Raw genomic sequence first — 26,299 nt, forward strand, 5'->3', positions numbered from 1 at the left:
ATAACATATAATATATAACATATAACATATAATACATAATAAGTCACATATAATATATAACATATAATATATAACATATAATATATAATATACAATATATTATATATTATATATTATATATTATATATTATATATTATATATTATATATTATATATTATATATTATATATTATATGTTATATATTATATATTATATATTATATATTATATATTATATATTATATATTATATATTATATATTATATATTATATTATTATATATCTCATCTATTATATATTATTATATAATATATATCTCATATATTATATAGTTGCATCAAATTTCATATATCAATAGAATTGCATTACACAATATTTTAGTATTTTATATTACAGAATTTCTATCTGTATATTTACACAGCTTCCATAGTTCATATTTACCCTACATTTAATTTCTATTTAATAGCTATTTATAATTTTTACCCTTATATTTTATATTTATTATATATATTTTATTTATATATTTTATTTGTTTTTCTATATACACACTTCCCCATATACACACAGGGTACAGGGACAGCCCTCTCCTTCTGACCAGGCCATACACAGGGTGTTGGCAACCTTTCATTCCAACCAGTTGCCTTAAAAGAAATAAAATAAAATTAAAATAAAAATAAAAATAATAAAATATAAAATAAAATAAAATAAAATATAGAATAAAATAAAATACCTTATACAATTTATGAACAAAAAATGGGAAGCAGTGCTGGAGGAAGCCTGGGCAGCAGCTCCTGGATGAAAAAAACAACCTTGGGAGCTTGGAATTATCCCTGTCCCCACTTGAAGGACCAACTCCCAGCTCTGTTTTCCCTGCTTTGATTGATTTTCCCCCTTTTCCCGCCCCTTCCCAGCCCTCTCTGTCTGGAAATGTCAGTGGGATCTTGGAGCACCTCTTAACCTTCAGCAGGGCCGGGGCTGCAGGAAAAGCAGGAGGGGGAGATGCTCTCAGTGCTCAAGGAGGAGAGGGAGACAAATTGATTCCTGCTACTAAATTTAGCCTCAAATATCAAGTTTAAAAATAAACTTCCTGGAAACTTGGTGGTTTGAGGGTTTATTCTAAAGGTTTGGGCTGCCAGCTCACTCCCTGCTCCTTTGTCCCAATGTCGCTGGGACACAGGAAGGACCTTCAGAAGATGTTCAAATCAGGGAGGAAAATCTTATTAAATATCTGAAAAATCTCAGGAGACCCCACCCGGAGGTCCCTTTGGTGTGTAAGACCCCTCACCACAGTGGAGATGCCTAAATAACCCTCAAACCTTTTTAACCTCTTTGGGATTCTAGACAGGGAGGATTTTTGGCAAAACCACTTCATCTGCTCACACCATAAAGCCCCAATTTGTGATGATTTTTGATGCTTCTTCTCTGAGACAATGAAACCAGACATTGATACTGTATAGGGAGGAAAATGTGAGAAAAATTTCCTTGGCACATCCTTTATTAAAGACCTGTCTGAGTCCCTTTTGCCCCCAGGACTGAGGGGTTTGAGGGCAGTGAAAGCTGACAAGATTTCACAGCAGTTTTTTAGTGCAATCTCACTTCACTCTCAGGCTTGCAGCCAGCCCAGCAGAATCAACAGCCTGTACCCAATTGCTTTGAAATTAACTTAAACCAAGCAGATAAAACACTCCAGTAATTTCATTGCAATTTGGCTCTGCTGATTGTTGAGGAGCATCCGAAAGGCAGCTCTTGCTGGAGTGTGAGCTCTTCCAGCAGCTGACCACAGTGTGCCACTTTCCTTTGGCTCCTCCACCCTCTGGACCACCCAGGACCCCACAAGGATTTTTTTTTTCAGGATTTTTTTCAGCTCTAAATTTTTGCAGCATCCCCAGTGTTGCTCCTCTCAGAACATCACAATCGGCTGGAGTTCACAGGGAACATTTGGGCGTTGCCTACCTTTGGTCAAAATCTTTGGAAGAAAAACTTATTTGGCCCTAAAGGAGAACATTTTAAATGCTGGATTTTACTCAAAGCCCTCAGCTTAGCTGTGGCTGCAGGTGATTTCTCAGTGGAGGCAGCAGCTGCTCACACCAAGTCCCTGCTGGATTGTTTTCCACCAGATCTTTGCTCCAGGTCCAACTGGATGCAAAGATGATGAGAAAGTCTCCTGAAAACTCCTTGCAGAAGAGGTTGTTCCTGTTGGGGGGATGAATGAAGAAACCAGATACCAAAGAAGCTTTGAGTGAAAGGAGAAGAGGATCCTGCAGCTCTGATGGATGGAGCGGCTGCTGTTGGAATTTCCGGATGCTGGACGGGGATGCAGCAGTGCCTGTGGGCAAACAGCTCTTCCTGCCTGAGCTCAGCCAGGCTAAGCTGCCTGCTTTAACCCAAATTCCAGGAAAACCATGTGGGAACCAAATGTCCGTAGCTTTTGGGGAACAGTAGGAAAAAGGGATTTTGACGCTCAGGTTTGCAGTGAGCACAGGAGACGGGGTTGGAATTTTGTCCTTCTGAGGGATGGAAGCAAAGATTAAATGAGATGTACAGTCCTGGGAGAGGGGAGGAAACCCTGGCAGGTCCCATCTTCTGGAAGGTGATTGTGAATGTTACAAATTCCCTTTAAAATTCTGGCAGGACTCAAACCCCCTCCTCCACTCCTCCTCCTGTTTTTAACCATTGTTTCAGCACCTTTCCCTCTGAGATTCTTTCTGTTTTCCCAAACCTTTTCTCTTATTGGAGCAGTCAGCCAGACTCTGCTTGATACATTCCTATCCCAGAAACCCATGGAGACCCTTCCCCAAATTCCCTTTGGGACAAGCACCCACCCTGTGACTCCATGGCCACCTCACACTGCATTAAACCAGCAGAAGGGGCAGAGGGACCAGGTCTTTTTTTAAAATTTTCCTGTGGACAAAATAATAATAAATAAAATTCTAATTGGTACCCATAGCACAGAAGCAGCAGCCTTGATCATCAGTCTTGTGGCTTAATGAAACACAGCAGCAATTCCCAGTTCTCCCCCAGTGATCCCCAGCAAACAGCTCTGTTTGGTTTCCACGGGAGCAGCCAAGGGCCCCTGGAGATATCTGACATGGAAAACTTAAAGAAAACTCATGAGTCTTTTATAAAATGCACATTTTGGGCTGTAACAAACTGGGCTTGTGGCTGAACAGCTCCAAAGCTTCTGCTCCCAACATGGGGCACGGATTCCCTGTGGAAGGGTTCACACCATCCTTGTTTTTATCCTTCCCAGGATCTTCCTAAGGTCCAGCTCCAGGTTCTGAAGTGGGGATGGGGAGGATGGTGCTGCTGAGGGAGGGTGAGGAGCTCAGGAAACACCTGAGCTTTACTCGTTCCTCAAGGAGCAGAGCAGGCACCCAGAGCCTTGTGCTGGAGTCAGAGGTGGGGAAAGCACTGATCCATGGATGGACAGATGGACAGAAAGGCAAGAGGAGCTGCAGTGTGAGCCCCAAAGGTTGGTGACCACCCACAAGGGGCTCCTGGAAGAGAAGGAACATTCCCAGCCTTTTGGTTCCTCTTAATTCTGCACCAGGCAGAGAGGAAAAACCATGGGAGGTTTTTCCACATTTCCAGGAGAACAGGGCACAGCTTCCACCACAGAAGGTTCTTCCCTTCCTCACCCTGGTGACAATGCCTCAGCCAGACCCCACCCTGGGCACCCACACCACGGCTCCAACCTTTTCTCCCAACATCCCACCAGGGAATGAGGCAGGACAGTGCCTCCCTTCAGGGCTGAGCAGGGAAGGATGGAGAGCCCATCAAAACAAGGCTGCTGCAGAGGAGAAAAGGGTCGGTTCAAAGAAAAATCTCACTGCCAGACCAAAAGGAAAGGTTTCAGTATATTTTAATAGTAAAATGATTCTTATTTTTTTTCAAGCAATGTCCCACCTGGATGAGTCTCAGCAGGAATTTTGCTTCCCGGTCCTGCTGTACCGGGGCAAAGCCTCGCAGGTCGTGGCTGTACCTGTGCAGAACAGTCCCCAGAAACTCACAGCGTGCTGCCAACACCACCAAACACCTCCCAGGCAACCACCACCACGGCACAGGACTCTGCTCAGGCTCCCAGGAGAAGAGCAGGAGTTAAAAATTAGCTTTTAGTAACAGTCTGGGTTAAGATTTGGAGCAGGCTACGGACCAGAGGAGAGGCCAAGGTTTGATTTAGTAAAAAGGAGCAGAACACCTTACAGTGACTGAGTGGGCAGGGAGGGGTGAGGTCAGAGCACAGCCCTCGCTGGGTTGGGTTTGGGATGGGGAAAACGACGGGGGGACTGTAGGGGAAGCAGCTTCAGACTCAAACTCTGGCTCCAACAGAATGGATTCAGAAAAATATTGCATGAAAAGCCTCAGGGTTTTCGTTCTTTCATAGATGTATATTTACCAGTTTTCACAAAGACTGCAGGAATACGATTATAAACAATAAATTAGGACTTCATGTTGCTATCATTTGGCATAACACAATCAGGCAATTTTTCCTTTTTTTTAAATATAAGGCAACACAAGCCAACACATAATTTAATCCGTCTTTAGTCAAATTGCTTAACTTTGCTCAGGAGTTACCACTAAAGAACGGGTTATAGTACACTTAAAAGAATTTAAATAATGACATGATATAAGTGTACTAACTTACAAGGAGTCAGAAATGTACTCTGCTAAGCTTTGAAACCTATTTGTTACAGCCCAGGACTACACATTCTAAATTAAAAAAATACAAATAAATGTTTTCTAATTTTCCCATTTACGAAAAACTTTTAAGAATCTCTAGCCAACTATGACGTCACTTCAAAACTTTTTTTTAATTTTTTTTTTTTTAATTTTGTATGATGTCTTTAAGATTTTTTTTTTAAACCATGCTCATTAAGGAAAGTTCAAGGAGCAAATACTTAAGGCTTTGTTTTTCCAAGGGCTGTGAGGGAGGCCAGTGGATGGCAGAGGCCAGTGGGTTCACCCATACACAATGCTACTCAAACCCACACTACCAGGCGACATTCATACAGAAATATTACACTTAAAAGTTACAGTGTAGAGCATAATTTTTTTAGCCAGTGTACATAGAAAGAATCAATGCATTTATTTTTTTAAACTTTTTCTTCTTTTTTTTTTCTTTTTTTTTCTTTTTTTTTTTAATTTCCAAACTTGATTGTGATCATTATGTTCAAGTATTAGTCTCATTAACAGAGATGAGGAATTTTCTACTTACAATAAATTCTGCTGTTAGAAAGGAAAGGGATGTTTTGGTACACAGAGGAGAACAAGATGCTGAGGTTACCCAGTAGTTAGTGTCCTACAGTCACTGACTCAACTGGCTGCTGGAAGTGACATGGGGAAGGAACAGAAGGAGTTAGGCACCGAGACCCTGGGAAAAAGGGATGTTATAAATAGCTTCACTAATTCCCAGGGAGAAGAATTGTTCCATTAAATCCGCTGGGGTGTTTTGATGGAGGGGAACAGGGGACTGTCAATCCCACAGTGGCTTGTGAGAGAAGCTTTGATTGAGACCAACCAACTCCCACCCCACAGCGCTCGCTGCACCGCGGATGGGCTGAGCTGCATCTCCTCGCCCTGACAGGAATTCCAGCTTCCAGAGAAGTGGCTGAACCCTTTTTGGAGTTGTCAGTGGGTCTGGATTCCCTTCACACGAGGCTGGCCAGACTCCTAGCAGCGAGGGATTCAGACAACACGAGCTTTGAGGCTGGTGGAAGGGCACTGGGGAGGGGGAACACGAAGAAGAGGCAGCTCCCCGTGGCTGCCTTCATCCCAAACCCGCCGTTCCCCTCCTCATACCCTGTCCAGAAAACACAAAGTGTCAGAAAAACCTGCCAGAGACTTTGACTTTGGACAAAGTCTAAATCATAAACGTGGGCAAGAAAGAGCTGAAAAGCTTCTCCCTCTATTAAAGCCTAAATACACACCCCTAGCTGGCTCTTTTCAAATGTAGGCTCTTTTTCAATTACACAGGCCTCTAGACAGTGCAAATGGTCAATGTTTAATGCATTAATGAAATGGGCTTTTGAGCTGAAAACAAGCCCTACTCCCTGACAGAATTCTGTTGCTCTTAATCTTGTGAGGAAATTGAGATGGAAATGGAAGCAGCTACACTACCTCGCCCTCGCTGGAGCACAGATGTGGCTGCAAAACCCTGCAGCAACTCAACCTCAGTCCAGCGAGGAGCTGCTCAGCAGAAGGCAAAAAAAAGAAAAAAAAAAAAAGCTGCACAAAGGGGGACTCTGCTGTGAGGAAACAGCTGTGGCGTGAAGTAGTGTAATGAAATTCTTTGACACAAAAGGCATGTTAAATATTTGATGCATAAAGGAGAGAGATAACATGTAAGCAAAGCTCTTTAAATATACAGTATGTCTTCTTCCAATGGGTACTATAATGATCACACAAGTTTGCAAGTTAAAAACGCCTTGCTTATTAATTAAAATTAAGACTAAAACCTATAATTTTTTTTTTATTAAGACTAAAACCTATAATTTTTTTTTTTTTGTCTGTGAAAGTGACTGCAGCCTATCTATACCCTGGGTGTTGAATATGAAGATTTCGACTATCGGTTGGTTCAGGTGCTCGGTTCATGGGAGGCCGATGGACTTTTCCCAGCACGGCCATGCTCTGGTCTCGGAAGCAGGACTGCTGGAAGTCCCCACTTAGGTAATCCATGGTCTGCATCACATTATTCTGGCTGGATGGGCCAGCTCCAGCTCTGTAATGAGTTCCTCCTGCACAATCCAGCGTCGCTCCCGCTGGCTGTCCCCCATGGAAAGGCATGGTGAGGTCCTGGGACCCAGAGCTGTCACTGTTGGGCGTGGGCAGAATGTTATTCCAGAGGGGCTGGAAATAGTGCCCATTGGTATATGGCAAAGGTCCCTGCAACCCGTTCACAGGAGGAGAAGGCGTAGGCTTCTCGATGGGGGGCTTCAAGCTGAAGGACTGGCCCATGCACAGTTCTTGAGGGTAGTTGGAGGTTTTGCCAGGGAAACTCTGCCCTGCAATCTCTCTCTGAGGGTGCTTCCCTGCGAGTCCAGCAGGCCCAGCAGCATCCCCACACATTTGCTGCAGATGTGCAAGCTGGTGCTGGTTCCACGCAACCGATTTGATTTCGTTCTGGTAGGCGGGTGGCACCCTGTTAATATTGACCATGGGCACATTAACAGAGGCAGGAGGAATAGCAGCAGCAGCATGGTCGACAGGGTTTACTACACAGGAAGGCATGGGTGTAGGGACATTGTGAGTAGATACCCTGGTACTTGCATTGATAAGCAGGTTGCGACTTATAGGGCTGGGGTTTGCGATCTGTCCCTCACACACTGAGGTAGTGCTAATGCCAGCTCTGGCCTGGCAGAACTGGTTAATCTGGTGCACAATGCTGCTCAGGTCCGGTGCCTGGTTCTGCTGCAGGGTGGCAGCCATAGAGAGGGGAATGGTTGAGGTAGACACGGTCACATTCGGCGGCGCGTCTGCGTCCGGCATCTTTCTGCCTCCGTGCAAACCCGGCTGCAGCAGCGGGTTGGGGGCGTGCTGCAGGCTCTGGTGTGCCATGGGCTGAGGGTGCTGCAAGCCCTGCGGCTGCTGCTGCAGGTTCTGCGGGTGCGGCAGCGCCTGCGGGATCCCCTGAGGGTGCGGTAAGCTGGGTGCCTGTGGAATACCCTGAGGGTGCTGCGGGATGCTCTGGGGGTGCGGCAAAGTCTGTGCATGCTGGAGAGCCTGCTGGCGAGCGAGCGCCTGCGGGTGGGATAAAGTGCTTGGTGCAACGTAGGGCGTGGAGGGGGGGTTCATCATCGCCTCCGGCAGCAGGCGCGCGCGCGTCCCGTCAAAGTCCTTGATGATTCCCTTCGCTGGGGATTTGACTATGGCCAGCAGGCCGGTTTTGGTGGTGGCCTGAGATGGGTAGGGGCTGTACCTCTGGCCCGAAGTATCGAGTCCGTTCACAGTACGGCGTATGTGTTTCCTCTGGGGAACCTTGACGCTGTTCGGGAAGATTTTTATAGTCAGGGGATTGTTGGCGACCTTCTTAGCATAAGCATCCAATTCTGCTGGGGTAGGATACTGTGCAGATCTCATTTTCTGTGTAGTGTCCCCTGTGGAGAAAGGAAATTGGTCAGTTCTGGTGAGCAAGGGATCAAGCCCAGGGCAAGACAGTCACACAACAAGGGGAGAAAATCTCCAAGGATTCAAGAGGCAAGGAAACTTCATCCTGCCAGACCGGCGGGTCACGGAGCAGATGCCTCATTCCCTTTATTACCTGGTGACCAACAAAAGCCCCAGTTCAGCTTAAGGCAAGACCTGCCCAGGGGAGCAAAACAAAACCATGTTCTCATCAGAGTATGTTTGCAGTTGGACAAAAACAGGTAACGTGTTACAAACATCAGATTGTCTCCAGCTGAAATATTCCTCACAGCTTGCAGTGGTGGGCTGGTTTTTAGTCTCTTAATTTAAGATGCCTCCTCATCACTCTTCAAACCATTCTCAGTATTTTTACCATGGAATTCCAAATCAGAAAGACATGAATTAAACATGAAGCCCCTGTAATCCTGAGGTGGGAACCTTACTAGGGTGGGCTGACCCTGGCTGGGCACCTGGTGCCCTCAGAGCTGCTCTGTCACTCCCTTCCTCAGCCAGGCATGGAAGAAGAAACATGGGGTGAGAACAAGGAAGGGGAGATAGCACTCAGCAAAATGGGCAAAACAGACTTGGGGAAATTAAATTTATACCAATCCAATCAGAGTAGAGTAAGGAGAAATAAAAATCTCTTCCTTCCATCTCTCCTTCCCAGGCTCAGCTTCACTCCTGACTTTCTCCACCTCCACAGCACAGGGAGATGGACACAGCTGCCTCACCACAGGCTGCATGGGAATCTCTGCTCTGGGGCCTGGAGCACCTTCCCCCCTCCTTCTGCAGTGCCCTGGGGTCTGTGCAGAGCTGCTCCTCTCACAAATCCTCACTCCTCTCTCCAGCTGCAGTTGTGCAGGTTTTTCTCTGTTCTTAAATCAGTTGTTCCAGCAGTGTGTCCGTCCTGGAGCCAGCTGGGATCGGCTCCATCAGACATGGGGGAAGTTTCTGAGCAGTTCCTCCATCCCCCACTACCAAACCCTACACACATCAAAGCTTCAGCTCAAGCCTCCATTTACACCCCACTGCTTTCCCAGGTGCTGACATCTGAAAGCACTGAGTGTCTTTCTGTGCATTAGGAAGCTCTTGTCAGCCCAAACTCAGCAAATGGAAGGAGGCTGATTATTTTATGGCCTGCAATTATTTCCTCAGCTGACTTTTCAAGGTGGCACCTTGCTAAGGACAACATCCCCACATCACATGGCAAAGTGATGTGATTACCTCACAGGATTAAAAACATGCTACTCCCCAGACAGAGACAAAAGCCTTCTGGAGACAGAGGTGTGGTTTCACTCCCTCTGATTTACCAGATACCTACCTGGCTCACAAGCTCCAACTGCTCCTGCAAAGAACTTCAGAAATCTGGGGAAATGTGTGTGTCTCTTGCCATAATCACATTCCAAGCAGAGAGTTGGGCTGTTTCCCACCACAGCTCTGCTGCCTAACTCCTATGGGACTCCTGCTGATTTTATAATCTTCAAATAATGGCTTGCAGCTTTGACAATCCAATTTAGCTTTTGCTCGATTCCCCCCTCCCACCTCACCTTGCAAACAGTTCACTGGAAAAGAATATCCATCCTTTTTCCTAAAATTTTCAGCATCCCTGTGCTATTTGCTGTGCTGAGAGAACAGGGAATGTGGCAGCCACCCAAGAATACCCCAGCCCCATATCTGGCCCTCTGACCCAAGGAAATCTAATGCTCCAGCAAAGAGCTTTCTGCTCCCAGGCAAACAGCCCTTCCTCTTGAAAATCCACGTCTGATTCTTTCAAGCAAATTGCCTCAAAAGATGAGTACCAGCCACTTCTCTCTTTGCATCCTGCAGCTTCCTGTTGTCACAGGTGAGGGAGAGCAGCTCTGCTCTAAGAGCTCTCACTTTCAGAAAAGAAAGGTCAGGAAATGGAAAATAGAATGGATACCAGCAGAAAGGTTAATTATGGAAGTATTAAAAACATCTTTTGTGAAATAAGAAGCTTTACAAGCAGTTTGTCTCCCATCTCCAGCACAGCTCGTACCACGGCGCCAGTTATACCTGTGCTCCCTGTGCTGCCCAGACACTGGCACAAATCATCCCTTTCTCTTAATCAAAGGAAATATTAACCCAAACATGTCTCTGTGCACATCCCTGTACCTGTCTCTGCAGGCAGGTGTTTATATCTGCCCTTTTGAGAGAGCTGCTGTGCTCCCAACAGAGAGGAGAGCCTCCCAATGGCATTTGCCAGAATTACCCTGCCTCAAAAGCCAAGGCTTTCATGAACTCCCAACCTTTATTTTTAGCATTGCCCACGCTCATTAAGGTCTGTTTCTTCCCCAAGACATGACCCCGGCAACCCCTCATGAGCCAGAGAAGAATCAAAGGACAAAGGACCCCATACCTGTCTGTGTTATGGTTTATGTTATGCTTGCAGACACTGTCACATTCTATTTTCAGATGAAAAATCAAGGAGATACTTTAAGACACCTTTGCCATCAAAATTTCCCAGACTGGTTTACATTTCTACAGGCAAATCAGCAAATTAAATATAAACACTAAACAGACACACTGAGTATTCTTTTATCCCATCATCTGATGTTCTGTTACACAGAAGTTTCAGGAAGCAGCTAAAACATGGATGTTTGAACAGGCTGCAGCCATCAGTCAGTCAGACTCACCTCTTCTCCCAAACCTGGAAGAATTCCTTCCTCTGAGAGAAAATAACCCCTCAGTTAAACTTAAATAACACCCCAGCATCAAGTGTGGCATCCTACCAAATGCAAACCACCTTTTAAATCCCTTGGATGGCATCTTCTGAACCCCAGCACCATTCCAAACAGCAGCTGGTTTATGCACAGGTAAGATGATGCTCCTTTTACTCCAGGCTAACTCAGCCATGTTACTCAGGCCTGAAGGTGATGTATTTCTGAGTTCCCCAAAGTGCTTTGCTAGTAGTTCCACAGGCAAGATTCCATGACTGTAGTAATTAAGGCAGTAAAATATTAGGAGAAAGGCATTACACGGTGAGCAAGAATCTGAATATCCCATACAAATACCCTACAAACCAATGAAGAACAATTAGTTCTGGTAACTAAGTGAATGAAAAACCTGCTAGAATAGGCTGAAAGAAAATGCTGGAATTGGAATATCATCATTTGTGTGCAAGAGGAAGAACTCCAGATCAGGCCATAATAAAATGATGAGGCAACAGCAGAGGAAGAAGCTTCATTAGGAGAACAATGGGATGAGCTCCAGGAAGCTCCCTAATGGTGAATGCAGGGCAGAATACTTCCACTGAAAAGTAATTATTTTATGTTTATTATAAGGCAAAGCTGTGCATATGAGCAATTACCCCAATAAACTGGAGAGCTGCAGGTTCACAACTCCTGCTAATCCCGTGGCAACCAATTCCTCTGGTCACACTCCTGCTCTCACCACTGCAGCTATTTTTGTCATGGAATCAGACACATTTCCCTGCCTCACCTCAGCACTAATGGAACATCTTTTAAGTGCATTTCACATTAAGACTTTAAAACCCACTGCTTTTTAGAAGCTGCCTATGGTTAAATTTTCATTGTCATTAAACAAAATACAAACAGGCCTTCAGGATTGCTACTCTAATGAGAGCTCCTGCACTGGGACAAGCCAGAACCAGCTGTGTCCACCTTCTGCATTCACCCCTCAATTTTAGCAGTTTCTCTAAAGGCTTTACAGAAAGAACCCTCCCAAAAAGACTCAGTTTAGCTGATGATCCGATATTCAGTCCAATCTCCTCTTTTCTGATGTCCCCTCCTAACAAAACACTTCCTAAGAAGCACCTTTCACTTGATTTTGCACCATTGTCACAGAAAAAAGACCTTTTTTTCTCCCTAGAAGGTTTGGCACTGCTGCTATATCCAACAGCAGCTGCAGACACAACCTGAACAATCTTGCCTCAAATATCCCAGTTTACCAGTCAGGTTTATACTGGAGTCACTGGGAGGAAGGAGAGAATATCAATACTGGCCCAGTGAGAAATCCACTGTGTGGAAAAGGAATTCCAGAGTTAGCCTGAACTCAGGTTGGAATCCAACAAAAAAAACTGAAATTGGAAGTCGTTTAGTCACCAGTTTCTAAAGGAAAAAATATGTGCATATTAATCTACCAAACTCCTACTGCATGGACCACTTGTAAGAACAAGCCCCTTATTAGAGAGTGAACATGGAAAAAAAAAAAGGTAATTGAGCTAATATGGATTTTTAAACACTAGTAAGAAGTCTGATCCAGAAAACTACACTTAAAATTATTAATACAAACACTGTAAGTCTGAATAAAGACAATCCTGTGGAATTCTGTAGCTTTTATGAAAGCAACAGCACTATTATTACAGCCTGCTTCCACCCCCCATCAAAGTCTCAAGTCACTGTTCATTAAAAAATGCTCATTAACTCAGCTCTGCCCTGGCCAGGGGCTGGGCTACTCATGCATCTCCAGCAGAAGAGAAATGCATCAATTAATCCTGCCCACATCTGCAGAGGGGCTGAGCAAGGTCTGCACCAGCAGCCTCATCTTCCAGAAAATCAGAACAAACCCAACAGCTGAGCATTACCACTGCCAGCCCGTGCCTGCCAGCTACTTTATGTCCTAAATTCTTTGAAATGCAGCTCCCAAAGCTCTTCACTGAGCAGGACACAGCAATGCTTTCAGCACATGGATCTGCAGATCTCCAAGAAACAGCACGGGTACCATCAGGTGAGGAAAACTGCCCAACACAGCAGCATGTTGCCTTGTAAAGCTGTAATTAGCAAATACCTGATTTATGCACAGCTGCCCTCACATGAACCTCAACATTTTGCTTTCAGAACTCAGCTCTGACAAAGAAATCTCACGCAATGCACAGACCTGGCACATCCTCACCCCACAGGCAATGTTCACACTGGAAACAGGAATGAGAAAGGAGGGGATGCCCAGTCTGATGGCATCCCCAGTCCTTTGGTGAGTGAAGATTTTTACTGTTGTTGGGTGATACTATAATTACCAAGCCCATGGAGTCACCAGAAGTGCTGTGGGGGAGCTCAGGTGTGTATGTGAACCGTGTCAGTCACTTCTGGCAGGACCATGACCATGAGCAGGTCACTCTTAAGTGCAAAATTATCTTCCCTATTTATTTTCTGCAGCATCACAAGCCTCACTGTATGAACAATTTAGCTACAAGTGGACTGTAAATCACTTGGGTTTAAAAAGCAATGAGTCCATCAGCAAACTGAGATCTCCCAATGCACATTTCAAACACAAGAGACAGGTCACAGCCCTAAGAACCAAGTACACAGACCTTACATAGAAATCTTGGCATTTCTGAAATTTCAGCTGAATAATCATTGTGCTACGTCAGTGATAAAGAGAAGAGACAGAGTAAGAGTTAAAAAAACCTCTAGTCAATAAACTTACATTCCCAAGCACAAGTTGTTCTTAAAAATACCAGTACAACTATGAAAAAAATGACTGAAGTTATCAAAAAAGAATTATCAGAGCACTCTGCAGACACATTTTCAGAGGCACCAAAGAGACATCAGAAGAAGATGGAAACTTTGAACTTTAGTAATTTAGGCTAGCTCACTAATATTTGCAGTATAAGCCCCAGGTATGTAGAGCAAGAGCTGCTGACCTCAAAAGGTTTGCATTAGACTGATCTAACTTTTATTGGTGTCTACGAGTAATTGCACGAAGGGAAGCGAAAAAGACTGAGGAAAAAGTTGTGCTGAGAAGCAAATCAGCTGGCACACTTTTAGCACAAAACCTCTTCAGCAGAGAGGCACGAATCTCACAGGAACCTCACTTGCTGCATCCTGCTGTGGTTAAATTAACCTTTTCAGAGCCAGGAACAGAGGAGCTGCACACATGTGAACCTCTACAGCCATTTCTCAGAGCCTTTACTGACAGATGCCTTGAAGGCATAACAAAAGAAAGACTCTACATGAAATATTTTTTCCACTGTATCCTAAATGTTTATGTCACAGCGGTACCAGAGCCAGATTTAACAGTTAACCACATCCTGCAGACAAAACATCACTCACATTTCTGAAGTCCAGTGTTCATCTGCGTGTAAGAAAGAAGCTGAAAGGAGAGGTCGCCTGGTCCTGGCAGACAGGCCAGCATGGCAGACAGGCACTAACACAACATGGGGCATTCACTCCTCTGCACACTGCAACAACAGAGAGACAATTCAAAGTTATAATACAAGGAGGAACAGAGAAAAGAAAGAGGCAAAGAGCCATCCCTGGGTGAAGGCCTGACCAAGCACAGATGCGCGACCGCTGCTCCAGCCCTGACTGCATCTCCTAATGGCAACGGAAATACTTCAAGAACTGGGTCATCTGCAGGGTTAAAACCAAAATAGCTGCTGTGCTCTCTTCTGCTGTTTGACACACACAGAATAATCCATAGCTCTGTCCTCACATTTGAAAGGTGGTTGTTATGAATGGTAAGGAAACCACCATCACTCATTTCACTATGCTGAAATGCACTGGTATCCACCAAGGCAACTTCTCTGGAGAAACCCTGTCAACTGTTCTTTTGCACTTAACAAAAAGGCATGGCATGCATAAATTGAAGGCAAAGTATGCAGCACTCTGCCTTGTGGTAAGATTAAGCTGCATGCTACAGCTTGTAATTCCTGTGGTCCATTAGGCTGAAAGATGAATAGCTACAACTTCCTTCATTTCAGCAAAGACTTGCTAACCCGAGCCGCTGTGGGGCAGGTAACAGCAAGATGTGCACAAAGGGGCTCCAGAGGTGCCACCATCCTCTTCTGTTTGCTCCAGCATTTAAGAAACCTCGAAATGGAGCACTAAAGCTCTTTGTATATAAATATGACACAACTTCCCTCAAATCCCAACACTGTTGTGCAAAGAGGGATCCCAGCAACAAGGCTAACTGGGGCTCAAAGTGTCCAATGTTACTAGAATTATAGAGATTTAAGCTGGAACAAGATTTCTAGAGGCCATCTGGTCCAAGCCCCTGCTCAAATCCTCCTGGCTGCAGCACTTTAGAAAGTTCTGGGAAACAGGATGACAGAACCAAGCTGGAGAAATCAATTTTTTTCTCCTTGTCCAGATGTCCACAAGCATCAGCGCTGCCATACAGAGCAAAACATCTAAGGAGGAGCTAGAAAGGCTTTGGGACTTGTTATACGACCTCCAAAACATGGGAAGAGTTGAAGGATTCAAGACCTATAAGCTGATTTAATTTTAGTAATTGTTTCACAAACCCCAATTAAAACAACTGAGAGCGCATTCAAAGATCAAAAGGGGAGGAAGGAGAAAGCTCCAGCCCAGACATGAGAAGCCACATCTGCCAAAACCTCTAAGACGCCACTTCTGAAAGAGTCTCACTGCTGAGACAGCACAAACAACACGATGACAGTGATGTGACACTGTCAGCACTGCCACCTTCATGCTCCAGAAACCTCCCACAGCAGATTTCAGATTTTTTGAATGCAAAACCTCGCCTGAGCCCAGCAGCACAGGTCAGAGTGCCCATGGAAGCTGGCAGCAGTGGGGTGAACAGCGTGGACACGAAGCTTTCCTGCAGCACAGCAATTACTCACTGTGTACAGCTCATTAGCTCCATGTTTATGCATCTCCTCGGCTCAACACGCAAAGGTTGATTAAACCAAGGGCCAAGAAACCTCATACAAATATTAATTTATGAGAGATTCTGCATCTTCACTGAGTGCTGCCCAAAGCTGATCGAGCCCGCTGGGTGCCACTGTGACTAACAGAAATGGTTTTGGGCACTGAATGTCAGTCTGGCAAGCCAGGCTGGTGCCCATTCACCCTTCCCACGCAGAGTTAACACAGACCTGGTGCTGTGAGAAACACACACAGCACCCCAGCAAGGTGCAGGGCTGACAGCACAACCACCAACAAAACACAATTTGTATAATTCTCCATTTAATTCCTAGGAGACAGCAACAATCTGCACTGCCCAAAGACCAAGATATGTAAAACCTGGTAAAGCAAAGCTAAACCTGGTTTTATTTCTGATTCTCTGAAGGAGATGGAATTCTTGGAGTCTTTCAGAAATGATGACTGAAGACCTGTCACATCCACAACATCAAGGAATTGCTTGAGGAACAGAAAAGTTGCTCAGCCTTTATAGATGAGATGCAGTCGTGACTGAGGGTACACAACATTCAGTGAAACTTTGCGAACAGCCTGTGGGCAGCAGCTCCTCGTCCCAAATCATGCCCAGCAAGACCAGAAAGACAAAACAAGAATCCAGCTCCTTTTAATCAGAAGACAAAACCACTGTGAGTTGTCAGAGCTTTACCTGAGTAAGCAACAGAAACACCCACAGTCAGCAAGAAAAAAATAATAATTGTATTTTCCTTTTTTCCTCATTTCATCAACTTCAGAAGGCTGGCACAAACAAGACCTATTTCTCAGTGAAAAGCAGACAAACAAAATTAAGAGCCTTCACTGTAGACAGAAAAACAGATCACACTATTCCCATATTCATCTGAGCATCCACCTTTTTACTCCAATAACGTTTCACACCAAGCAAGGATTCACTTCCTATCCCTGCAGGCCCAAAGGAGGTCGGTGTCTAAAACATTATTTAATTGATGGCAAGTTTGTGTGCAGCCCTGCAAGAGCCCAGCCGTGCTCCGAGTGAGGGAGCAGCATTTCTGGCAGCGAGATGAGGGGAGGCTTTGCTCACCTGCTCCATCATTAACGCTCATTAGAGCCTGAACTGTGATGCTCTCAGAAAGCCTCTGGCTCAAGTGCCCCAGCGAGGTGCACACAGCAATAAACAGGATAATGGCACATTAGGAGAGAGAACAAGTGATTAGGAGTGGTCACAGCATTCACCTCGGAATAGCCAGGCTCCTGCTACATGACAGCAGTGCTTCCTTGAAGGTCAAAACGTGTATTTACAGAAGCTTTAGCTCCTGTGTGGAGAGCAATGTTTTAGAGAGAGCTATAAAGGCAAGTTGTTCCTGCAGGCAGATAATCGTTTTAGGTAATGCCAAAGGTTCATAAAAGACTGGGGTGGCAATAATAATTTTAAAGGAAATACTGGACTTACAAGAAATAATTTGAAGTGGAAGCCTAAAACCGCTCTTTCAGCTTGATTTGCAGTAAACAAATTGGTGACATCTAGGTCACTGCTGAGCATTAGAAAAAGAAATTCAGACTTGGACAGAAATGCTAGCCATAACTCCATTGCTGAATTTCTTATTCTAATTTAAATCCTGCCTCAGGTTTTCTTCTCTATGAAATCAATACTGGTTTTCATAATCGAGATCTCAGTATTTGAAAACAAACACATTTGAAATATCTTGACAAGCACCCCATTTATTTTTTCTAGTTAAAAATTAATTAACATTTATTCCCCTTGAGATATTCAGCACCTGGCTACTACTTTCTGACTGACTCTTCCCCAGCATGAGCTGGCATGGACAACCCCAACTCACACCAGCTGAACTGAACTGAAATCCCTGGCACATATTTGGGATTGAGGTGAGCACTACTGGCTAAATCAGGATTGGCAGCATCAGCCCCTCCTGCTTGGGTTTATTCCTTCTAATTAGTCCAGAGCTGGAGATGAACTCAGCTTGGCACATCAGGACTCCTCACCAGCAGATCTGGCTCCATGGTGGCGACTTGTGTGGGCACCAGCACCTGCAAAGCTCCAACCCCTCCAAGAATGAACACTGTGCTGCTGGGGAACTGGAATGGAGAGGGTTTGCACTGTACCAGGGTCAGTCACACTGTCATCTAAGCCAGTCAGCTGCAAACTGGAGAGTGATCTCACCAGTGGGCTGTGGCACCCAGCCATGGAGGGCTGTGAACCATGAAAACCTCAGTTTTTAAACTGCATTTTAAACAGATTCTGTGCACTGGCAAAGGCAGCACAGCGAGCTCCGTCTTGAAAAAATATATATAAAAAAAGATAAAGCATATCTCTAGAGGAAAACAATCATTAGATTGGAATAAATAAATAAATACCTCTCTTTGAAGTGATTTTAATCTAATCTGGCTGCGGGATATAATCTTAACAGCACACGTACTGCAGGATGCTCCACAAAATAGCAGGTTTAGACATGTGAACAGATTTTTTTTCTCCTAAGATTTATTAATAATTAAATCAAAGCATGTTAAGCTTAAGAGGGATTTGCAGTGCTTGGGATTTAGGGGTAACTGGCACATCTTCACAATGACTATTACCTTCAGCCTTACTTGCACATCAGGATGTTTTCTGGTCCAGGCAGCACAGTGTCCCCTGTCACCACAAGGCTCACCAGGATGGAAGAACCACTGCCCAGGGATATCCCTGCAGAGCTAGGAATCAGTTCCAGCAGAACTTACCACAATATTGCCTTTCTTGCCTTAAAAATTTATCATTTTCTGAATTATAATCAACATTTAACATCTCTGTGCTTCTCAGACCAGGTGGTACTTTTACAACCTAGAGTAAAATCTAGATGTAAAGCAACTACTAGGAAATTTCTAACACAGTTTTATCATCACATAAATGGACCACATATACAGTCATTGCCAAGTTTTTAGATACACCAGCCTCTGAAGCTCCTGAGAGGCCTTACAGGGTGAGAACACAAAGGAAACAACTCCCCTCAAACCACCCCTGGCCACTGAAAACATGGGAAGCTGAGCTGGTAAAGTCTAAAGTTAGGTTCCTGAAAGTAAACACACATGTTTGAAATTCCACGATTAACTGTGGGCTTGTTCACAAAGCCCCGAGGCCAGGAGGAAGTGCAGGGGGAGCATCCACCCACACACAAAAGAAAAAACTCCAAACTATTCCAAGTTTCCAGCACCCTGGGGTCCCGAAAGCCTCTGTGTGAGGGTTGTTAAAGGCTTGTGGCTGCTGGGTTTGCTCCTCCTCTGCTCTTCAGTCACAAGGCACTTCCATGAAGCTCCATCCCCACCCTGAAGTTCCAGGGATTTAGGGCAGCCCCCGAGCAGCACATGCCAAGTTCAGAGCACATCAATGCTGCAGGCAACAACAAAAACTAACCCGGGCTGGGAAGTTTCTTTGGTACAAATGTCTGCAAGAGCTTGCCAGGAAGCGTAATTGAATCCTGGCCAATTTTCATGCTCTGAGGGAAACTCAGTGTCTCATTTACCCCCCCGGCAGGCTGCTCAACACCAAGGAGAATAATTCCTTTTCCCTCTCCCAAAGTAACCTAAAATGTAGGGGTTTCAAAGACTTGTTCATGTCAACGGCAGACATTGAACCCTCCTGCCAACCTCAGCATTCAGTAAAACCCCTTCCAGGCAGCCATGCTTTGCTTGACAGTGTCTAGACCCATCCTGCAGGCTTCCTGCCTTTTTCCAGCTCTAAAACTGCCCTTTATTCTTGGGCACTTACCAGAATGGCCCTTTCCCAGGACTGCTGAAGAGCCAGAGATAAATCTTAGCATTTCCTGGAAGAAAATTACCAAACTAGCACTGTATTCATCACCGGCTGGTATCACATCCTCTTAATGCTTTATAAATGGAAAACTGCGAAACAGTGGGCAGAGAAGTTGCCCTCTGAAATGGCAATAAATCACAATAGCATGGAGTGGACTTGGGGATAAATAACTAGGAAACCGAACAATAGAAAGTCGCCTTTTGTAGCACAGGGAGTGCACTGTCAGCACCTGCCAGCACAGGACCTTTGGCTTTCTGCATTCAGGTGGACCTTTTGTGGAGCCCTTGCAACAGTTTCGATCAAAATCAATTTTTGCTTCTTGCCATTTAATTAACTATGATTTTGCTTGTAAACCACGTCACCTTTCAGGCTGACCTCCATTTATAATGTTACTCAGGCAACAAAATTAGTTTGGTGGGGAAGGCAGGGAGAATTGAAATGCTGCCATAGCACAGCTCGGCTCCTCTCTCCGAGCTGGGATGGCAACGCCCAAAAACGAAGAAAAAGCAGCTTTGGGATAACAGCACTTAAATGGAATATTGCTCATATCACACTCCTCATGCCCAAGGGCTACTACTGCTTCTAGGTGAGCAATTTGGAACAGGATGCAGAGCACTAAAAAAAGCCAAGGAGGCAGCTCTAAGCTTCAGGTATTGCCACGTGTGACATCAGCTCCATCAAATTCACTCCTTGGATAAAGCAGCAGCCAGCTCAAGGTTATGATCTTTGAGTTTAAAAAGCCTTTTTTTAGGTCTGTCCCATGAGATTATTTTAAAACACAGTACTACGCATCTGCCAAGGAGTAGAACAGTTGGCTTTAATTGTAAAATGGATTTTTACATAGCTTCTGACCTTTCATCTAATTGAGGCCTGAAGAAGAAAAAAAAGAGGAAAAGCTATACGTCACTTCAGTTATTAAAATCCATCAAGCTCAGACTTTAGCCTTGGGATAACCACAGCCAAAAAATTGACTTGCAAGTAATTATCACTGCTATCTGCAATAAAAGTTAATTGGACATAATTGAACTAAAGCCCTAATCTGAATGAAGCTGTTGCTGGCAAGAAGCCTGCTCCTGCCTGCACTCTGCAAATGGAACTGCTAGCAGGAAAATGGACAAACACGAGGCTGCTTTACAATCTGCCCAGTGCAAATCAGAGCAGTTCTGCAAACAGCTCGTTAGCTGGGCCAAGACAAAGCCATTATGAGGGCCTGTCCTCACCAAACACACCCTCCAACTACACCCAAACAGGGCGATGGTGCAGAGTTACAAAAAACAAGTTTCAGTTTTATAGACCTGTTAATTACAGGCACTGAAACACAAGATTCACGTCACCAGACGCTGTTTTTATCAGCTCCTGAACGCTGTCAATACCAGTACAAATAATGTACTTTTTGAGCACGTAAAGATACCGACTCAAAAGGTTTTCAGTGCTGATAATTTACCACCTTCATGCAGTTCAATAGCCTTTCCTGTTGTAGGACCAGCTTCTTTCATCTCTGCAGCAGAGCAGACAATTAGCTGCTTTCTGTGCTCAGCCCATGCAGGTGGCTGGGGGAAGGGAGCGTTCTACTCAATTCCTGCTGATTCGTCCATTTATATTTTGCATTTTTGTTAACTAACAGACCAGAAAGCGGTTGTCAAACCCCATGCTACCCCAGAACTTCTTTACAATTTTAATTATTAACACTCTGTCCTTCACCAAAGCATATCAAAGCACTTAACAAACATTACTGAAGCCACATAACCACTCTGACACAGGCAAAAACTGCACATAACTCCTTTTACAGCTGGCTTCAGGTTTTTGGGCCACATTTATGTTAGAACAGTGGTCTCCTGATGATGGATTGGTCTATGACAGGAGAGATGGAGGGAAGTATCTGGCTGACCACAGGTTCCTGACATAATTTTGGATGAAGCATTTGCCATGGTCACTCTTTATTTTAAGGACAGCAGTGGGTGACAGTTTTCTACTACTGAAGACTGTGAAGAAAACGAAACTGTAAAGCATTTAACACCACCTTGACTTCTCACATGAGGCTGACAAGGTCACAGTGTGGACAAATGGACACAGATCACCTTTCCCTGTCCTGAGCACCACTTGCTCCTCTCCATCTTCACAGCCCAGAACAGAATTTCACAGATGAAGAAAGCTGCAAGGAAGAACCAGTGACATCAATTCCCTTTCATGACCCAAATCAGTGGCTTACTTTACTTTGCTCAAAGCCCTCACCTCTTTTTAAGAGTATTTTTAGATTTAACTCTGTATTCTGCAATGTGGCAGGAGCTGACAGACAACAGAGGAGTAAAGTAGGTCTTGCCAGGAGTTGCAGGCCACTCCTAAGGTGAAGGAAAGATGTAGAAAAGACAAGTCAGGACAATTGTAGGGCCGGGTCAAAGCTTCAAATGAGGATTTCTGGCTGTGCTTGAAACACAAATACTAGTGGTCAGTTGTGAGACAGACGAGATACTACTTTTACCATGGGAACATATGCAAGAAATAGGAAAATCGACCTGCCTGAAGTCAAAAGCAATTTGAATAACTTTGTATCTGCCTCCTCTCAATTTTCACTACACTAAAGCACTCTGACCTTTAATTAACTTTCTCCTTTTATATGGTAACTTCCAACTTCAATTTTTTCACGCTGTACTGGTGGGAAATGGGGATGAAGACACAGCCTGGTGTGTATTTTATGGGTGTATATGGCTCCATGGATACTTGGGGAGGGAGCAAAGATGCTCCAGTTGAACCACAGCAGTTAAGAGCACAGGCCAGCATTGTCACCAAAATAACTTGCCCTGGATATCAGGCTTGCATTTTTATTTTCAAAATGCAAAACAGACTCCCTACCCTCTGCTGTAACATTCACAAAAGATCTCATTTTCCTCAACAAGATACTGTCAGGCACAAACAAATATTCCTTCCTCCCAAGCACCCATTACCCTCGGGGCAAACTAAACCCAACTTCTTCCTACACGCTCGAGCAGCATCTCCAACATCACAGCAGCTCTGAAATACAGGGCAAAACTCACAGACACGAGCCTGCCTGTTCCCACGTGAACATGAGGGAAAATTAAGGTTAGTTGAGATGACTTCCATCCAAAGGAAACCCAGAACAGCCCAGCCTCTGCCAAACTACAGGATGCTGCTCACACATCCCCCAGTGGAGGTACCACGCATTCCCACCAACAGACATTCTCCATCCTTTATGCAACTTCCTTCTGCCTTCAAGTGATAAGAAACCAAAATACACACTGACCCCTTTCCCATAGGGGACAGCCTGCAGTTATAACCTCAACATCCTCAGCAGGAACAGGGTTATGTGCAGCTTTCCTACGTGTTCCATGTGTGGGAGAAGCACAGGGCCATAATTCTGGGCTTTCCTTCACCACACAGGACATGCAAGAAATGTCAGCTTCCTCATGCCACTCTTGGGAAGAATTCCTCCCTCTCGGCTTTCTTGCTTTCCCAGACCTGAAAAGGAAGTTTTTCTTAGGTACAGCAAACAGCTGCTTAGGCAAAGGGGAAAGGAAAGATGAAACAGTTCCCTCTCCTGTGGCTGCTTCACAAAGATCACCAGTTTCATTATCTCTTCTCATTCCACACTTACTCTGTGAAAGCCCTGAATTAAAGACTTAATCATGACTTACAGAAATCCTTGTGGCTGCACATGACAGAAGGAAGACAGTTTTCCTTCTAAAATATTGTTAGAAGTCATAGATTACGACAGTTCCTGGGTAGGAAAGCAGCTATCTTTCCCTGTTTATTCCAAGCTGATTATTAAAAAAAAAAAATCAGAGCTAACTTTGAACAAATTTTACCTCCATTCAACAGACAAACAACAGAGCAGACATTTGTTAGCTATTGAAAAATATGTTTTGAGTCCTGTTTTAAAAATAGATCCACTTGAAAATGAGAAATATTTGCAAATAAGATGAGGCAGAATGCATTATACTTCATAACAAAAGAAAAACTGAACTTGTATATAAAGGAATAAAAATAGGAAATGACTCACTTTTGGACCAGGTGTGCTGGTGGTGTGTGAACATAGGCTCAGAGGGAGGATGGATTTTGGTTTGCACTGGTCATGCATGTGAACCACTCTGACCTGTACAATCACACAGCTTGGTTTAGGATTTCTCTCTCTGGATACTGAATTATGGTCCCACACGTGGTGAAATTTTAACAGCCCATTTACAAAACCAGCAGTGAAAAATACATTTTTAAGATCCAAAAACTGGAGATCTCTGTCTGATTATGCACAGCGACAGAGCTTCCTGCTGGACCACAAACACATCAGCTCTTGGATACACATCTTATCATTTGTAAGGGCAAGATAAGGCCTCCTTCTGTAGTTGGAGATACGGTGCAGCCAGCTGCAAAGATGAAAAGCATTTTAAGAACCTCAAACAGAAGCTGCAACACATGTACAAAACACCCACCAGCAGAAAATAGAAGCCATCAGGTGAATACCAAAGAGCTGGACCAGACATTTGGGTGGTGTTTTCCTGTCAACCTTCACAACGAGGTGCTGGTGTCCTGCTGGCTTGTCCTGACACAGACCTAATGTCCTTATCAATCTCCCAGCAAACTCAAAGGCCACCTCGTAACAACTCCATAGAAGAAAGGACAGGAAATAAATTAGTGGTGAGCTACTGTAAAGAGTCTCTGCTATTCTCACTGCTTTCCTGAGAAGCATGAAAAACAGCCACTTGCACAGCTGGCAGTTCAAAACAGCCACAGGGAAAGCAAGGTGAACATGCAAGGTGCTTTCAAAGCCTCTGCACACCACAAGCACCAGAGGTTTTTGTCTGAAGACCTGATAAAACATTTCAGCACAATCTCACCTGACTCCTTCAGCAGCAGCCAACACACCACCTTTACCTGAAGTTTATATTCATGAAATGTTTCTTTTTTCACAGAAAGTTTTACAGACAATAGGATGTTTTTGTTTGCTTTTGTGCATCTTTCCTCCTCTGCACTTGCCTTTTCCTTTAAAAAAAAAACAAACCAACATACACAGAGAAATAAATTAATTGTACAGACAGGACACAGAGAGAGCTGAAACTGTACCAAAGGCAGGGAGATCCCTTGGCATGGCAAACACAACGTGGCTGTGTGGGAGAAGAGAACAAACACTGCTGCTGCAGCTGCACCTCAACAGCAGACAGAGCACAAAGGTGAGCTCCTGGTAACCCATCTCCCACAGCCCTGACCTCCGCTGTGCAGCTCCCACTAAAAGTATCCCCAGGTTTTAATTTCCAATTTGTCTTTCCAGCCACAGAATTGCTTCAGTCAACAAATTCAAAAAGGTAAATTTTTCTACCTCCAATTAACTGCATTAGTAGTGTTTATAACTACGTGATTGATAAACGCTCTACAGAAGCTGTAATTAATGTATTTTTTCCTTGGAACACACACCGAACCCCTTGGCACTCAGACACTTAATGAAAAGCAATTTATCAACTTGCTTTGAACAGCTGAATCTGACTCCTTAACGCAGAGGAGTAACACACTTTGCTTTGAGCAGCACCACTCCGAGACGGGAGCGAGCACCGCGCCACTGCGAATGCCATCAGACACCGCTGGGATTTGGATCGGGATGACAGCGACCAGAGCTCTCATCTCCCTGCCTGTGATTCAGTCTGGCTTAACTGGGATCCTCTCCTCCTGGGATGCAGTGGAGCAGGAGATTTGTGCAGATGTGCTGTTTGCAGGATGGGGGATCGGGAGCGCCTCTTGAGGACAAAGTTCCGAATTCTGCCATGCCTGGCACGCGCGCGCCGGGAAGCAGCAGCAGCAGCAGCTCCGAGTATTTCAGCCTGGACATGTGCTCAGCTGCTCACAAAGCAGACAAAAATAAAGTGCTTACAGAGTGTTTGAATGCTAATTTCTCAAATTGAGCCTTGCTTTGTATAGTTGACATATGCAGAAAAAAAAAAAAAGAGGGGAAAAAGAAGCATTTAGGAGGAAAAGTTTGACATCACGGAATATTTTATGTTGGTATTAACCACTGGAGGGGATTAACCAGCCTTCAAAGCCTAAAATCTAAACTCTCATTTCTGAGAGTATAGGCTGGAGATTTCCAGTACAGGAACTGGTCTGTACTCCATGTGGCAGACTGAATGTAAGGATTACATATTTCCATTGCACATGTAAGCCTGTTTCCCATTCCTGCAGGGTCCTGCTCTCTTCCATTTGTCTTTTGATGCAGATAAAAGCTAATGCAGATTGCAACTGCTGATACAGAGAAAGGCACAAGACACAGCGAGCCTTTGGACTAAGGAAAAAAGGGACTCAGGTCCAGACTGCTCGAGCACGTCAAGAGATTGTCTTTGAAACTATAAAACTAGAAATGAAAGCACTGCATTTTTATTTGATTTGATCAAAGAGACTAGAAAGGAGGGGGGAAAAAAATCACATCTTATAGATGCAGGGTAGCATTTAACTACTTCACACACGATCCGGCACCAGCTGATCTCATACAGATATGAATTTGGAGGAAAAACAAAGAGGTAAAGTCACTCCAGCTCTACAGACACTGCCTGCACAGACCACTGCTCCAGGCTCTGCAAAGAGCAACAGGAACCTGTTTCAAAGCCAGAGAGCCACTGGAAGCACATACCCAGCCCTCGCCATGGGCACAGGCTTCCAGTCTCCAGTGAAGAGCAGAGGAGTGAGCTCCTGTCAAATCACAGAAAATGGACTCTGAATGTAACAGCTACTTGAATAAATCACTGATGACTCCCTGTTCCAGTGCTCTGACTGTGGGACAGCAGCACACCGTGGCAATCTTCCCAAG

General features: G+C 44.5%; 1 protein-coding gene across 2 annotated transcripts in view; it reads right to left on the reverse strand.

Annotated features, from left to right (window-relative positions):
• Nucleotides 1-3,824: 3,824 nt before the first annotated feature.
• The window catches only part of FAM222B (family with sequence similarity 222 member B), a 36,182-nt gene continuing 13,707 nt past the window's right edge, over nt 3,825-26,299 (reverse strand). The window contains exons 2-4 of one of the 2 annotated variants that reach the window (XM_059487038.1): nt 14,130-14,257; nt 6,465-8,072; nt 3,825-6,434 (exon numbers count right to left, since the gene is read on the reverse strand). In XM_059487038.1, the coding sequence (XP_059343021.1) occupies nt 6,505-8,072; nt 14,130-14,211 (1,650 nt within the window). In that variant the 5' untranslated portion in view covers nt 14,212-14,257 and the 3' untranslated portion in view covers nt 3,825-6,434; nt 6,465-6,504. The remainder of the gene's footprint in view (nt 6,435-6,464; nt 8,073-14,129; nt 14,258-26,299) is intronic. The other variant, XM_059487039.1, reaches the window with a different exon arrangement.

Source organism: Ammospiza nelsoni, chromosome 21, assembly GCF_027579445.1.
Source record: "Ammospiza nelsoni isolate bAmmNel1 chromosome 21, bAmmNel1.pri, whole genome shotgun sequence".
NCBI lineage: Eukaryota > Metazoa > Chordata > Aves > Passeriformes > Passerellidae > Ammospiza > Ammospiza nelsoni.